We start from the raw sequence: 13,858 nt of genomic DNA on the forward strand, positions 1-13,858 counted from the left end.
TTGAGAAGGAAATATACCATTGAAGGAAACAAGAACTAAACGTAAAAAGCTCAATATGTTCTCTAATGAAAGAAAAATTTATTACTTGGATAAACATTTGTTAATTAGGCAGATTAGGCCTCCAGAGGATACAACTAAATTAAAAAAATAACGCGCCTGTAGTACGGGTGGTGTGGAAAAGAGTTCAATGTAAATATAATAAAACAACTCCAACCTATAAACTATTGTTGCTGTATAATAAACAGTAGTTTAAATTATTCGATAATATATGCATTATGTTAAATGTATTATAATGCATTATAATGTTAAAACAAATTATATTTGAAAACATTTTTGTTTCATTATATTATTTATACTAGAATGTTGTTAAATGTCAAAGCAAAAATAAAATAAAACTCAAAATTGATGCGGCAACATCGCGGCGTTTTGACGTCATAAATTGAAATGGCGTATGTTCACTGCTTCTTTGGGTATACTATAATTAATATACGATAACTGTAGAAAATTTTATTATAGAGTGTGAAATATTTATGTACACAGATATGTGTGTAATTGGTCAAAATTTACATAAGGATTTACTTAAAGCGTGCGAAGAGAGTAAGAATATTAACTATTTAGCAAATATGTAAATGCATTGTTTAATAATAGTATTTTTTGATTAATTATTTTATTTACATTAGAATTGTGTTGTATGTCAAAGTCAAAATGAACTAAAACTTAGAGCTGATGCGGCAACATTGCGACGTTTTGACGTCATCAAATCACATGACGCGAATTCAGTGATTTACTGAATTGACTATATATTCCTGCTTGCTACAGTCCTTATATATTAACGTCATTCCATCTACAGTACTTCACATGATCATCATAAACCTTTATTTAAATGACATAAGAAAGTGTATGTAAGGTGTTTCAATTGGTCGTAGGTAGAAATATTTACATTCCTTATATATACCGAATAGAGGAAGCAAATTCAATAAATAATTTTAAGTGCTAAACATACACACCTGACGGTAAATTGCAATAATTTCTTATTATTATGTCGGGCAGAAATAATGGATAGAGGTGCAGTTATAATAAACGATCTTTTGCGTATCTGTTCTAAATATCTTCCCAAGATATACGGTTGGCGGCCTTGATCCGTCACGTCTCGCCTGTCACTCCACCATTATTTTCACACTTCTCTTAGTATTAATCTTTAATTAATATTTGATGCAGAAGCAACATATTGAATTGTAGGATATTATTATGAAATAAATCGGGCACACATATTGAAATTACGATGCTTAAGAAATTAATTTCCTTCTTATTCAGTAATTTTGTCTTTATTTTATGCAACATTATACTTTCGCTTTTTGTACAAAAATGTCTATCAGCAATACTAAGTTGAATCATATAGTTTACAAAAGAGCAATCAGAGTGTTAAAGCTCAGATATTGATAAAAATGAGCCATAGGCGTTGAATAAACGTTACCATATCCGTTGTAGTCAAAACCTCAACATTTGGTTAATGATACTTTAAAAATTAATTACAGGTTAAAATTAAAATCATAAAAAATATATTGGTGATGTATCAATACCTTCGAAGATTTTGATTTGAAAAATAATTCTGATGAAAATCCTTAAGATGCACAAACCTTGGTGTACAAGGAATCCAAAAGAGAAAAAAAGTAATCCTTAGACATCCTTTTGAGAAAATTAATTTTATTCATCAACTACCACAGCCTATTGAAAGTTATTTTGCATATACGTCATCAAGATGTTTAATGTATTGCCTGCCAAAATATGTAAATTAGTGTTAGTATCAGACAATATTTTTCTTTTCACTTTATTCTAGTTAAAAAGAGACACAATGCTGTCTGATAAGTACGAACGTATAACCGAACTAGCCCGCCAAAGTTGTCCGGCTGTTATTTTAATGCTTTGCTTGTTTCGATAAATTTCAAATCGGTGCTAATTATTACTATGGAAATGGAAAACAATCTTGGACTCAGCATAAAGAAAGGGTCCTCAAATGAAGAGGGTGACGAATCAATATCACCTTGATGTTAGCTTTATCAGAGATTAAATATATGAAATGTATAAAAACAGTAAGAAGTTTTTCAATACAAACATAATTTAATATAATTATTTCAAAGGAAATTATTAGTTTGAAAAGTATTGAAGAGGTCCAATGGAACTTCTGGATATTGCTTTTAAAAGAATACAATTTCTAAATGAATATAATAAAATGAAGGAAGATTTATTATTTCAATTTTTGTATTTAGATAAGATATGGATAATTCAGAATGGGACTAATATACCCAATAGTTACTCATGGCAAGATGATAATAAAAATAGTGTTATGAGGACAAAAGTTAATAGAAAAAGGAAAACGTTGGAATAAAAATTGACTAAGTTTTATTAGTCTTGGCATTTATTAATAACTCATTGCAGATATATTATACTTCATGCTGGAAACAGGAATGGTTATAGCACCTTCCACTAGATCAGAAACAAACAACAACAAACTTTCCGAATATGATATGATTCAATGCTGCCAATTTCTAAGACAGTATGATGAGAGTGGACACAAGTGAAGGTGAGTATATAATTAATATATAACTGTAGGAAATGTAGTTGTAGAGTCTAAAATATTTATGTTCACAGATGTTAAAATATATTAGGAGAGAAAAAATAGTAACTCTTTTGCTGATATGGCAAATGCATTAAGGAGAATGCATTGATTAAATCTAGTTTCATCAAGAAAGATATATACAGATATTAACAGAACAAACGAAGGAGAAACACAGTGATATTAAAATGTCTTTCCAGGGAAACACCGTACCGATGGACATAATAACTAACAGTAAAATGTAAATAAGCTCTATGATGAAAGTATTACTTGGATATACAATTGTTAATTAGGTGGATTAGGCCCCCAGGGCATACAGCTGCATAAAAACACGTCTAGAACTCCAACTCATGGGTGGTACGAAAAAGAGATAAATGTAAATAAAATCAAACACCAAACAACAAACCATTATAACTGTGTTCTTGTTTGTAGTTTTAAGTCCTCCGATAATATTTGCACTCATTTTACTATAATGTTAAAATAAATTATATTTGAATAACGGTATTTTTGTTTAATTAGTTTATTTAGATTGAATTTTGAACAAGCTGAACTAAAACTCGGAATTGATATGGCAACATTCCGACGTTGTGACGACAGAAATTCAGATGACGTATAAAATAACTTTGGATTGATTATATATACTCTCTTTTAAGAGCGATAATCTTTCTAATAAACCATTACTTTCTAACAATAACAATTCCTTTCTGGTTAACTGGTTTTTGACTTTTAACAGATCCACTCAATGTTCTTGCTTAAACAGATTCAAAGATCATTCGTGTAAATTTGTCAACTCATTATCTTCTAAAAGTCTTAAACCTGCTATCTCTATCTAAACCTGTTTGCTATCTCACAATCTTCAAAGTTATTTTATGATTGTTAAACTATTTTCTAAAAAAAACATTGTTTTAAGAGCTGAAACAGACTAAAAAAGCAATGTTAATTGGAATAATATGAAATTTTGACCTGTTACTTGAAGGTTTCTAACAGGTGAGACAAAAGTCCTGCTACTAATTTGATTGCGATCCATCTTGGTTATGTGGCTTTTAGCTCGGTTTCGCTTTAACCACTGTCTCGTGTAGACGTTAAAATTTAATTATGGATAAATATACGCCACAAGAACGAGCAGAAATGCATCAAAAATATGCTATTCGTCCAGTGCCTCGCGAAGCCACAATATATCGTTTACATGCGAATTTTCGACAGTATGGTACGATAGCAGATAGGACTATTTCTGGAAGATAACGGACGTCTCGTGACACTGTGGCTCTGATGGGCATAGTGTTGAAGAATCTCCAGAAACATCGATTTGGAGACGTAGTTCCCAGACACACATTTCTGCACGCAGTTTAAGGCGAATTTTAAAAATTTATTTGAAAATATTCCCGTACAAAATTCAGTTAGTCCAAAAATTGTTAACAAGAGATTTTTCATCTAAATTGATAATGAGCGGTAAAGCCTATTTTCTTCTTAGCGGCCACGTCAATAAACAGAACAGTCAGTTTTGGGGAATAGACAGAATCCTCAATTGATTCCTGAAACAAATGTATGGTGTGATATTCATGTTGGAAACACTATTTGTCCTATTTTTTTGAAAATGACCAAGGTGTTGCTGTTACTGTTACCGCTGAAATGTACCAAGAAATGATTCCAAATTTTCTTACGCTTGAAATGGAAGAGCAAGAGCTAGAGGACCTGTGGTTTCAGCAAGATGGGGCCACAGCACACACCGCTTGTTCAATATTTTACTTATTTAATAACGTTTTTCCACGAAGATTAATTTCGCGAAGTGGCGATTTAGTATGGTCAGCCAGATCTCCGGATTTAACAGCACCAGATTTTTCATATGAAGTTTTTTAAAATAAAGTTCATATGAATAAGTCACAAACGATTCAACATCTTAAAGACAATATTCGTCAGGAAATTGAAGAAATCCCATTATTGTTCCTGGAACCCAGCCATAATCGTTTTAAGAGACATAAAACAAAATATAAGCAATTAAAATGAACGCAGATATAACAAATCAGAAATTATTAGCTATTATATGAGGTACATTGTTAAATAGTTTTCCTAGCTTAAGTTAACAAGAAAATCATTTTAACGTTTCGAGCAGCGTTATGATTGTTTTGAAAGGTTTTTGTTTGCGTTAAAGTTTTTTCATTGGTAATTATATCGGTACCTCTGCTTTCCAATAAATATACAAGTAAATAGTAAAGGTAAAGTGTGAACAAGAAAAAGGTTTCCTCATTTAACCATTATTGGTGGTAAAGAAATGATTATCTGCGGCAGCCTGCTGATACCAACATGGTTTGCAAAGTTGGAGATCCCATGACTCCATCATTATAAGATATGTTATTTATTATAGGCTGCTCAAACCAAATTATGGGAAATCGCTGCTAATTGAAAATTTGATGATATCTCATCTGAGGGGTGAATGAAAAATTGAATGACTTATATATATGTAAAGACAGGAAAATATTTTAAAATGTTTAAGAACATGTTCGATGGTATATGCGGAAGATTGTTGCTTCCGATTATCGCTTATTTTTATCAATGCCGCATGATTTGCCTCATAAATACAGTATATACTCAGTATATCTAGAAAAATGAGATTTAGAAGGGGAAGTTAGATGGGAGGCCTCATGACATATAGAACATGTTTTCAATTTTATACGTATTATTTTAACGAAATTTGTTTTTATAAAGCCTTTTTTATATTATTTACGTGAAAAGATAAGTATTTAAATGAAAAAAATGAAACAAAAGTACTCTATTTCGTGTTGTAATATTAAAATGCCATGAATTATTTTTCTAAGGATAAACCTAAGATAATGTCTTATGAGCTCCTATTCAGTACAGTACAGGATGGTTTGTTATTTGCATCATTTTAGACCAGATTATTATAAATCCAAACGTAAATCATTCCAAAGGTGCTATTTCCTAAATGAAATGTAAAAAAATAAAATTATTAATATCAGTTTATTCATAGATATTTTAATTTAACACAATAACATAAGGCCATGTAAGTTAAATATTTGTATCAGATGAAGTTGCTCGGTCCACGTCAGAAGCTCAAAACTGAATTAGAAGTTACATCGCCTTTTTCAAACGAAGTAAATTAAGAAATTTTAAAACATTATAACAATAGTATTATTAATATATAAACGTCATTGTACCAGAGACTAAGATAACGCCGATGGTCCCTCTTATCTAACATACAGGTTGAAAATTCCCGGGCCTAACAGATATATGGCGCTAGTTTTATTGCATTCACCGTTTCTTAGTTAGTACTAACCTTTAAAAGAAAGCCGTTAAAATTTCATGGTATGTTACTCATAAGCTTGTGAGTTATTGTACTAAGAGTAACACTACTTTTGATATTTTCAAAATAATGGATCAAAAACAATTTTGTGTTTTAATTTTACACTGCTTCTTGATGGGAAAACAGCGTTCAAGCTAAGCAATGGATTAAAGGTGTTACAAGGTCTTCGCTCCATCAGCAACAACAATAAAACGTTGGTTTGCTGATTTTAAACGTGGCCGTAGAGACATCGATGATGCAGAACGCAGTGGACATGGACACGGCATTTGTTGGATATATATTGCATGGGCATTTGACTCTGAGAAAGCTCTGCGCAATGTGGGTGTCGCGTGTGTTTTCTGCTGACCAATAACAAAAACGTGTTGATGATTCTGACCAGTGTGTGGTCATGTTTAAACGTAACAAACCGGAATTTTTGCGTGATTGTCACCTGAGTGTACAGCAGCTATTATGAGGCAAAAGATAAATCGTTTTACAAAAATAACATGGAAATATTAGAGCGAAGCTGGAAAGATTGCGTGGTTCGTGTTGGAGATTAAGTTGATGAATAAAGCCAATTTCGAACAGAAAACCCGTTTTCTTTGTTACGCTTGGGACTTTTCATCCCATGTGTTATATTTAACTTATTGTAAAAACAAATTGTAGATTAACACCTACTAATAACAATGTAGTAAATAAATAATTAAAAAATACATAAAGTCTGAAAATTGGTCTTTCAGAACACTACTTTGGCATGAAGATTTCCAGAACAGAATACACGAAACGAAAACTGCGAACTGAAAACAGCTTGTGGTTTCATTTGTCCCAGCAAAGGAGGTTATTAAGATAATTATTATAAATTAATTTAAAATAAAAATCGCTCTATATTGCAAAATTCGTGTGAATGTTATGTGCATTAAACCAAAAGTTAGTGTATTGTGCTATCAGTTTGATAATATTTTAGCTCCCAACTATCTTATGTATTTTGCTACGTAGGTACGAAATATTAATTTAAAACAAATAGAGTAATAAATACGGAAATAATATTTGTTTAAAAATATGCAAAAGATTATACAGTAGTATAATTCTTATGTAATTCAATGATGAAGCAATGCTACACTATTTTTACTATATTACTCAACACATAACAATTGAATATGGATACCTACGTATCAAGAATCCGAATCAAATTCGGAGAATGGAATATGGCAGTAAGAGAGTGCATCAGGGGACTTATCAAATCTGAACCAAAGAATGAAAAACATGACCTAAGTCTGAGGGAAGGAACAAGGATATACGGAAAGAAAAGTGCATAGTAAATTAGATGATTTAATTCTTGTTAGTTTATACTCACCACTAAGCACTAACGTATAGGAATCTTTAACCTTTTGGTACAGAAAATGATCACACTCATTCTCAAACATTTCCGACACTTAATGCTGCATGCAACTGTTACACGGCACACCAACGGGTAATCGTAACAGAAAAAATTATCGCGAAAAACGCTTTTTTTCCAACTCGGCGCTGATAATTTGTAATCAAACAACGTCAAGGCGAAAAAAGTGTTTAGCGCTGACTAATGGTCTCAGACGTTTTCAAGCGCGCATGTTTATTTATCGAGGAGATTCTAATATACGTTTAATAATAACTGGTCTCAGAATTTTCTATGGTTTGAAGGTTTTTCGATATGATTATCATAATTATTATGCCGCCTCGTGCAGCCAGGTGAGGATCGTCAAAATCGTTGCGGATCGTTTCGTCCAACAACGCGTGATATTCCGTAAACTGTGAACGGATTAGATTTTATGAATTAATAAGAAGGGGAATCTAATGGACGTAAACAAGATGTGATAAAGGAACGGATATAAAATGCAGTTTTTGTAACATATTGTTCATATATCTAACAGTAAGTAGATCAAAGATTGCATTTTATTAATAAGCTAGCTTGATTGGCACAGTTGTAATTGTTCATAATTAATTAAGACAATCCTAAATTATGACAATCATCTATAAGGCAAGGGTGTATAATTCGCCATGAAAAATTAGGGATGTCGAAAATATCCACATTATTTTTTTCAAAAAATGTATTATTATATAATATTATATACATAATAATCTTATATACATATTATATACATATCTTTAGCCGACATTTTTTGTATATATACATATACCACCAATACCAATATATATATATATATATATATATATATATATATATATATATATATATAATCTGATGCAGACCACTAAAAGGTCTTCTGAGGGTATAGGTTAGTCACTACTTAGTTAGTAACATTAAGAAGTGATCAAAATGTGTAAACCGGCATTCTGATATCAGAATAATTTTGGGTCGAAAATTAGGGTTGGAGTAAAGAAATATCGATATTGTTAAAAAAGATGAATCGATATTTTTTTGGCGGTCGACATTAACAGGTTAATTGAAAAGTCACCGGCCTGACACATAAACAGCGCCACTAGAATTAAGCCAATACGATTTTTAGTTAGCCCTAAACCTCAAGAGATGCGTGTATAAATTTGACAGCTGTCGGATTATTAGTTTGTGAATTATAGCATTTTGAGTGAAGCAACTTTTGTTACCCTGGAAAAAAAATGGATAAAAAGGAATTTCGCGTGTTGATAAAATATTGTTTTTTGAACGGAAAAAAATACAGTTGAAGCAAAAACTTGGCTTGCGCCGAGTTTCCGGACACTACCCCAGGAAAACCAACCATCAAGGATTAGTATGCTATGTTTAGACGTGGTGAAATGAACACCGAAGGCGGTGAACGCAGTGGATTCCCAAAAGAGGTTGTTACCAACGAAAATATTTAAAAAATCCACAAAATGATTTTGAATGACCGTAAATTGGAATTAAATGAAATAGCAGACACTCTAAAGATATCAACCGAACGTGTACATCATATCATTCACGAATATTTGGGTATGAGAAAGTTTGTGCAAAGTGGGTGTAACGCGAGTTCACTTTTGATCAAAAACAACGACGAGTTGATGATTCGGAGCAGTGTTTGAAGATGATCAAGCGTAATAAACCCAAGTTATTGTGTCGATATGTGAAAATGGATGGACTCCGAAGTCCAATCGACAGTCGTCCGAGTGGACTGCACGCAATGAACCCACTCCAAAGCGTGAGAAAACGCAATAGTTGGCTGGCAAGGTTATGGCGTCTGTATATTGGGATGGGCATGGAATCATTTTCATTGACTACCTTGAAAAAGGAAGGACCATCAATAGCGACTATTACATAGCGTTATTGGACCGTTTGAAAGATGAAATCGCCAAAAACGGCCGCATTTCGAGAAAAAGAAAGTCAATGAAAATGATGGCAAACATCAATGAATTGGACATCGAATTGCTTCCTCATCCACCGTATTCTCAGATCTCAAAAGAATGCTCGCTGGAAAGAAATTTTCTTCCAATGAAGAGGTGATCGGCGAAACTGAAGCCTACTTTGAAGCAAAGAACAAATCGTACTACAAAAACGGTATCGAAAAGTTGGAGGGTCGCTATAATCAGTGTATCACCCTTGAAAGTAATTGTGGTGAATAAAAAAAATACTAATTTTGCCAAAAAAATGTGTTTTACTATGGTAGGCTGGGGACTTTTGAATTGATCTGTTACTAACGCTTTGTACAAATAGGGAGACGATAAAGTACTTGATTTGGAAATAGGACAAAGCTCGTTATATATTGAAGAATCTATGAAAACCTTTTAATAACAAGTCCTAATTCATCGTCCATATTTACCAGGCCCTTGTAATTATTGTGTGCTCTTACTAATATGAGTGACTGTTACATGTTTATTCTTCCTCTATGCTCTTGTGGCAAGCTATTGACATAGTAATCTATAGATATTTCTGCAGTTATTTACATTTTAAGAAAATAGTATATTTCCAAGTAGTAAGTAATAATTACCGAAAGAAAAACAAACCCGAAGCTTATTTATCTAAAACGAAACAAAACTAGAACGACACCAGATTCCTTCGCTAACGGGTCGCCACGGTGAGGGTCCATTTACTTTATTTTATTGTTTTTTTCGTGCTTCTTCCCACAGCGGAAGGCACGTATTAGGTTGTAATTTCTCAAATGTAATTACAATAATATTCGCTAAGCTATTCTTTCGACGGTCAGCTCGCCGGCGAATTAGAATTCCGTTCTGAACGGTCGAGCCGTTGGTTTCGACATCGCTCTTCGATTAATCTAATTGATATAATGCTACACGGCATGTCCCACATTCCAGCACTCATCGTTCGCCAACAACATTACGCAACACAGAATACGATATGGAATAGTCGGGTAGGTATTGAATTTGATGGAATCGATGGAACAGTCTCAACGATAACTAATTCATCATTCGAAAAATGTCATCTAGATGGAATATATAGCCCGTCCAAAATATTATTAGGATGTCCCATGTACAAAATCAAGTAAAAACTGAATTTCTAACCTTTAGTTTTTCAGACTCTTTGTCACTAAATAACATAAAAACATCACTTTATTTTGGTTGTCCACGCTTTTGTTTAGCAACGCTTCTAGACTTGTCAGACATGTCAATATCAGCTAAAAATCATGATTAAATCAAATATTGTACTCATTATGTAATATAGATAAACTCACTAAAATTTAAAAAAAATTTAGTCTTTTAACACAAAAAAAAACGTTTTAAAATAAAATATGTACGTAATAATCGTTGTAATAACTAAATAAAAATAAGTTTGAAGTCGGTACCGTGCCTAAATAGTTATATTAAATTAGATTTGTTTTGTTCCCCTTTAATTTTGTACTTATGTGCGAAGGGCACTCTTTCGAGTAAAAAAAAGAATTTTTAAAATCGGTCCATAATTGACGGAACATACATTAAAAGAAATAACAGGTCAATTGAAAAGTCGCCAGCCTGACTCATAGATAGCGCTACTAGAATTAAATAAAAGTTAGCCCTAACCCTCAAAGGATGCGTGTATAAATTTGATAGCTGTCGGATCATTAGTTTGTGAATAACAGTATTTTGAATCAAGCAACTTTTGTTGTTGTGAAAAAATGGATAAAAGGGAATTTCGCGTGTTGATAAAATATTGCTTTTTGAAAGAAAAAATACAGTTGAAGCAAAAACTTGGCTTGATGCCGAATTTCCGGACACTGTCCCAGGAAAATCAACCATCAAGGATTGGTATGCTAAGTTTAGATAAAAGAAGACGGTGGACGCAGTGGACGCCCAAAAGAAAACTCTTCTGGGCGTCCACTACACAGTAACAACCGTTACCGACGAAAACATTGGAAAAATCTACAAAATGATTTTGAATGACCGTAAATTGAAATTGAATGGAATAGGAGACACTCTAAAGATATTAACTCAACAGTCGGCTGTCAAGGTTATGGCGTCTGAATTTTGGGACGCGCATAGAATAATTTTAATTGACTACTTTAAAAAAGGAAGGACCATCAACAGCGACTATTACATAGCATTAAGACAATGCACCGTGTCACAGGGTAAACGATGGCAAAAATCTATGAATTGGGCTTCGAATTGCTTCCTCATCCACGATATTCTCCATATCTAGCTTCTAGCGACTATTTCCTGTCCTCAGATCTCAAAAGAATGCTCGCTGTGAAGAAATGTTCGTCGAATGAAGAGGTGATCGCCGAAACTGAGGCCTATTTCGAAGAAAAGGACAAATCATACTACAAAAATTATATCGAAAAGTTGGAAGGTCGCTATAGTCAGTGTATTACTCTTGAATTATTATATTACTCTTTTTTAGAAATTGGTTTAAAATAAATACAAGCCCATAAAACATTGTATTGCTATCAAAAACAACACTATGATTGCCTCATCCACGAGGATATTTAAGCAATACTTAGTATCGTAAAATTTTTCAATTTTTCCTAAGATATCTCAGTTAATACAGTTTAAATAGTATAACTACAAATAAATCATGTCCTTGACATGGAAAATAATTATTAAAAACTTACCTCGATAATTTAGTCATGTTAAAATCTTTCTTAATCTTGCACATGTTTTAGCGATTTCCGTTAAATGCTATTTCACTGCGAAACGTTATAAAACAAAAATTTGTTAATTAAAAACTATGAAGCGGCGGTGCTTCGTTAACTATGCGCCCGAAAAACAATTAAGTCAGTGGGTACGCGTCTAAGAACAACGGTTTTCTGCGGAATTGGGTTAATAATATACACACCTTCATTGGTCAGGATGCCTGTTAATGAATTTGTTGTGGACTATCGCAATTTTTAATGGTTTGTGCGATACCACCACATCACTTGCAATCAACAATATACCGTTCGGTGCTACATTCATTTTATTTTCCGAATGTTAAATTATTACTAAGTACTCTAGATAATCCTGGCTGAAAGATTTTACATTAAGATTTTTAATTAGTAAGAAATTATTTATTCATTACTAGAAACAGTATAGTTATTTTATAGGCCACTAAAATATAATATGTAACTAGTAATTGCCATGAATATATATTTTATTATTCAATGACCAATTTCACTTAATTATTACCCCTTTTATTTTATATCGAATATCATCGTTCATATATATCTAATCAGATACCAGTGGTATTGTTTACCAACATTTGTTCAGGTTATTTTAATACTATATAGGCCTGGAAAGATAGCAATATACACATTTGACAATATCAAAAATGCGTATTTTAAATGTTTGATATTTATAGAAAATAACGAAGAAGCCACACACAAAATTTAACTAGCAAGTGAGAATATAAATAATTTGATCACACCTGGAAAATAAGAATTAATAAAAGCAAAATCTGTGCATGTGCAGTTCACATATAATAACAAAAACGCTAAGTATCTTGTTAAATGTATGCTCTAAGTTTTATGCTATCCAATATATGAGAAAATGGATTTGTCATACGGCAAATAACTGAAATTTTCCCAGAATCGCCAGATATTGTTTAACTGAATATCAAAATATTAAGACTCTCAAGTAAGTCTTGATTATATTTAGCAATTAAAACATAATATACATTTAAATTGCGTATTTTATAATTACTAAGCGGGTATACATAAGTTTTTAATATACAATGAAAAAAGTATTAATACTATTTTTGTTTATTTCAGATCTAACGTAGTATTCCAGTCGCGAAAAATAATCGAATAACAAAGAACATGTACCAGTAGTATTATTATAAAACTTGCCAGGAAATAAATAAGTGCAAGCTATCTGTGCAGTGAGTAAAGTCATCAGTTGAGAATTATGAGAACACTATTATCGAGATCAGGTGTCCCACAATTACTAAGACAAGTCAAAATTATATTGATAACAAACCCGCTGAAAAATATAACTGTAAAAAAAGATGGTGTACATTTGATAATCTTGAACTTGAACTAACAGATCTAAGAAAAAATGCATCGAATATTGTAACAATAAACCTTATCATACTTAGATAATAAAAATAGACGTATTGCAATTTTGATATTTTCTTTTAATAGTCTTTTAGTATTTTAAAAATAGTAGAAACCTGTGTCTAAATATGATTTAACATATTAAATTCTCTTAGTATCTTATATCTTCTCAATATGAATTCTTAAACTAACAGTGCTTGGTCTCTTTTATTTGGCTTCACACTTAACATTTAAAGTAATTAACTATATATACGCAATTATTGCTAGAAATATTGGAAACTTCTGTCTGCCACAACATTTTTGTAATTTGGCGATAGTGGAATTTCATTACTTTGCTTATTTAAGACTTTAAGATCTTTCGGTATTGCTAGAAGGCTAATTTTCTTTGTTTGATCGGTCTTTAAATCTCGTAATCTTTAAATAAACGGCTTGACACATAGATGCCACTACTAGAATTAAATCCATATGTATTTTAGTTAGCACTAACCCTCAAAAGATGTATGTATAAATTTGACAGCTGTTGGATCATTAGTTTGT

At 32.1% G+C, this 13,858-nt stretch overlaps 1 protein-coding gene and 1 long non-coding RNA gene across 3 annotated transcripts in view; one reads left to right on the plus strand and one right to left on the minus strand.

The window, feature by feature from the left end:
- LOC143206499 (calpain-9) overlaps window positions 1-13,858 on the minus strand; it is a 167,763-nt gene that overhangs the window by 54,583 nt on the left and 99,322 nt on the right. Inside the window, exon 1 of one of the 2 annotated variants that reach the window (XM_076419072.1) lies at window positions 7,267-7,484. The exons of the other annotated variant lie outside the window; for it this stretch is intronic. Coding sequence (XP_076275187.1) covers window positions 7,267-7,336 — 70 coding nt within the window. The 5' untranslated portion in view covers window positions 7,337-7,484. Of the gene's footprint in view, window positions 1-7,266; window positions 7,485-13,858 lie in introns of those variants that run through there. 2 annotated transcript variants of the gene reach the window in all.
- On the plus strand, window positions 7,648-13,386 carry LOC143206504 (uncharacterized). The gene is made up of 2 exons (XR_013008444.1): window positions 7,648-7,818; window positions 13,037-13,386. It is a non-coding gene; the product is annotated as an uncharacterized LOC143206504 (long non-coding RNA).

The sequence above is a fragment of the Rhynchophorus ferrugineus genome, unplaced genomic scaffold, assembly GCF_030347505.1.
Source record: "Rhynchophorus ferrugineus isolate W39M unplaced genomic scaffold, kcgeb_rfMv2 rfM1, whole genome shotgun sequence".
In the NCBI taxonomy this organism is placed as follows: Eukaryota; Metazoa; Arthropoda; class Insecta; order Coleoptera; family Curculionidae; genus Rhynchophorus; species Rhynchophorus ferrugineus.